The sequence below is a fragment of the Octopus sinensis genome, linkage group LG3 (assembly GCF_006345805.1).
Source record: "Octopus sinensis linkage group LG3, ASM634580v1, whole genome shotgun sequence".
Taxonomy (NCBI): domain Eukaryota; kingdom Metazoa; phylum Mollusca; class Cephalopoda; order Octopoda; family Octopodidae; genus Octopus; species Octopus sinensis.
Window position 1 is genome coordinate 129680153 of NC_042999.1, and position 2500 is coordinate 129682652.

General features: G+C 34.6%; 1 protein-coding gene across 1 annotated transcript in view; it reads left to right on the forward strand.

Moving 5' to 3' along the window:
* The window catches only part of LOC115209530, a 158214-nt gene that overhangs the window by 25980 nt on the left and 129734 nt on the right, over positions 1-2500 (forward strand). The window contains exon 7 of the mRNA XM_036501317.1: positions 2360-2425. Within this exon, the coding sequence (XP_036357210.1) occupies positions 2360-2425 (66 nt within the window). The remainder of the gene's footprint in view (positions 1-2359; positions 2426-2500) is intronic.

Genomic DNA, 2500 nt, shown 5'->3' on the forward strand with positions numbered 1-2500 from the left:
TTTGTGGTGTTGTTAGCTAACTCCTCCTATATCGTTTTATTGATCTTATTGAAACTTGACATTGAGTAGAACTCATGTCTGGAAACCTCATGGCATACTCAGATTGTTGGAAAAAATCGATAATAGGGCCTCTGGAAGGGATCCTTATATATATAATATATTTCATTTTAACAGCCAAGGGAAATAACCCATTCATTTTCCTAAATCATTTGGTATAAATCAAGTTGAGTATGCTTATTTCTTAGTATTTGAACTGTTAGAGTTATTTTTACAATTTATCCAGTACAACCCTTAAACAAGTAAATAGTATTTTCCTAAACAATAGATCCACTTATTTCAGTTAGTGACTTATTTACAAATATACCAACACTAATGACGCTGAGGGTAATATTCTCTGTGAATGCCCAATAGTACTTTTCAGAGTTATTTATTTTGATTGTTAATATCTCATATCTGATTATCCTGTTATGATTTTAATATACATACTTTATTTGTATTTCCTCCTAAGTTCTATATGCTCTGGGAATGCATTAAAACCGTTTTCGAGGATACTCTATTTAAATTCTTACATTCGGGTAACTAATTTCATGTTATTACATAACTGACTTCACAATTTGAGTATTCTGTGTGACAGTTCGGTATTCTCTGAAAATGCACAAAAACCGTTTTAAGGGCTACATACTGTGTATTGTTGTTATTGGATTAGCAAAACTATTGTGAGAATGGAACCAAGAGATAAACCCCGCTTTCCCAGGAATTACTGGGTACGTCAGCTAGTATGTGTGTGTGTGTGTGTGAAATCAAGAGAACATAGATTTGCACATCTGAGTTTTGTTTTATAGTTAATCACATCTTTCTTTGTCAAGACCTATGCACGTTTCCGCTGCAAGCCAGTGCACATTGTTAAATGTACATCCTGGTGTTAATTATTGGTTCAACTTAATCAGTCTACTTTAACTGTTGGTCGGATGTCATCTGAAGAGAGTACAAGGTCTTGCAGATAAACTGAGACCATTTTTATGATGCATAAAACTGGTTATAAATACTAAAATAATGGTAGAGGACAAATATAATTTTAATGTAACATTTATTACAACAAAAACATTTATCAGTCAATATGGCTGCCCTTTTGGCTCCACACAAGAATGAAATTTTCTTCCACCTTTTTGATTTTGCATGTTACACACACTATGCAGGTCTTCAAACTGTTGACACTTGAGTGTGGCAAAGCATTTATCCTTGTTGAAGTATGTCCCATAAAAATTAATCGAGAAGGTTGAGATCTGGATTATTACTAGGTCAGATGTTGGCCATCACAAAAATTGTACCTTCTCACCAAGGAAGGCCTGTGTTGCTTTTGACCCATGGCATGGTGCAGAATCCTGGATAAGCATCACATTGTCAAGTCCGAACTTCTGTTCCATCCAAGGTAACAGAGAGTTCTTCAGTATATCCAGATACTCCTTTGTGCTGATCTTCAAACCAGACTCAATGAAGTGTGGATCCATGACACTTCCATCACTTGCCATGACTCCAAATAACATCACAGAGGCAGGATTCTTAGTCTCAAACACAGTGGGGACGTCAGAAAGGTTGTATGCAATCACTTGAGAATTTCTGAAATTCACCTCAGTATCCAAGGTGAACTTCTTGTCCACAAACACGAGAGTTTTTCCTTCACCTTGAGGAATGACAGAAGCTTTGGGCATCTCTTAGCTCTGATTGCTTTGACCTTGGTTGTTAGGAGGTGACGAACATAGCCAGTCATGCCAAGGTTCCTGTTCACAGCTCTGGACCCTGGACCCATTGCATTTCTTTGCAGGAGTTGTCATGGATATGGATGGGCTAGCATAAATGTTGATGGTGGAACATGTCCTTCTATAGTGTTGACTTCTAACATAAGCATATAATCATAAATTTTTGCAGATGCCAGCCAATTAAATCAACTGCAGTATTTGACAAGTACTTAATTTTAATGATCTCAGAAGGATATAAGGCAAAGTTGACTTTAGTGGGATTTGAACTCAGAATGTAACTAAATACATTTTGCTCAGTATTCTAATGATTCTGCCAAACTGCCAGCCTTGTGTCCCCATATAATATTAGTAATAAACAAGTACTGTTTTACCTTTACTGTATGTCTGAATATATTTTGGATGTTGATTGTATTTGGATGTATAACATATACTGAATATATCTTTTTTATATATTCTTCCATCTGCATATGAACAACTGGTGATAATTTTTATAAATATTTAATTTGTTAGTGGAAAATAAAATTAACATCAAACTTAGACCATGCTGCCATAATGGATCATGAATAAATTCAATATAATGTAATGTATTGTTTCCATTTCAGTTGATTAAGTGGTTACCTTTAATCCATATTGATAAATTTATGTTTACAGATGAAGATGAATGCATGGTAAATTTTTTTCAGATCTTACTCCTAATTTCTTTTTGTCAGAATCTAATAGATTTTCTCTTTTTCCTGCATTTG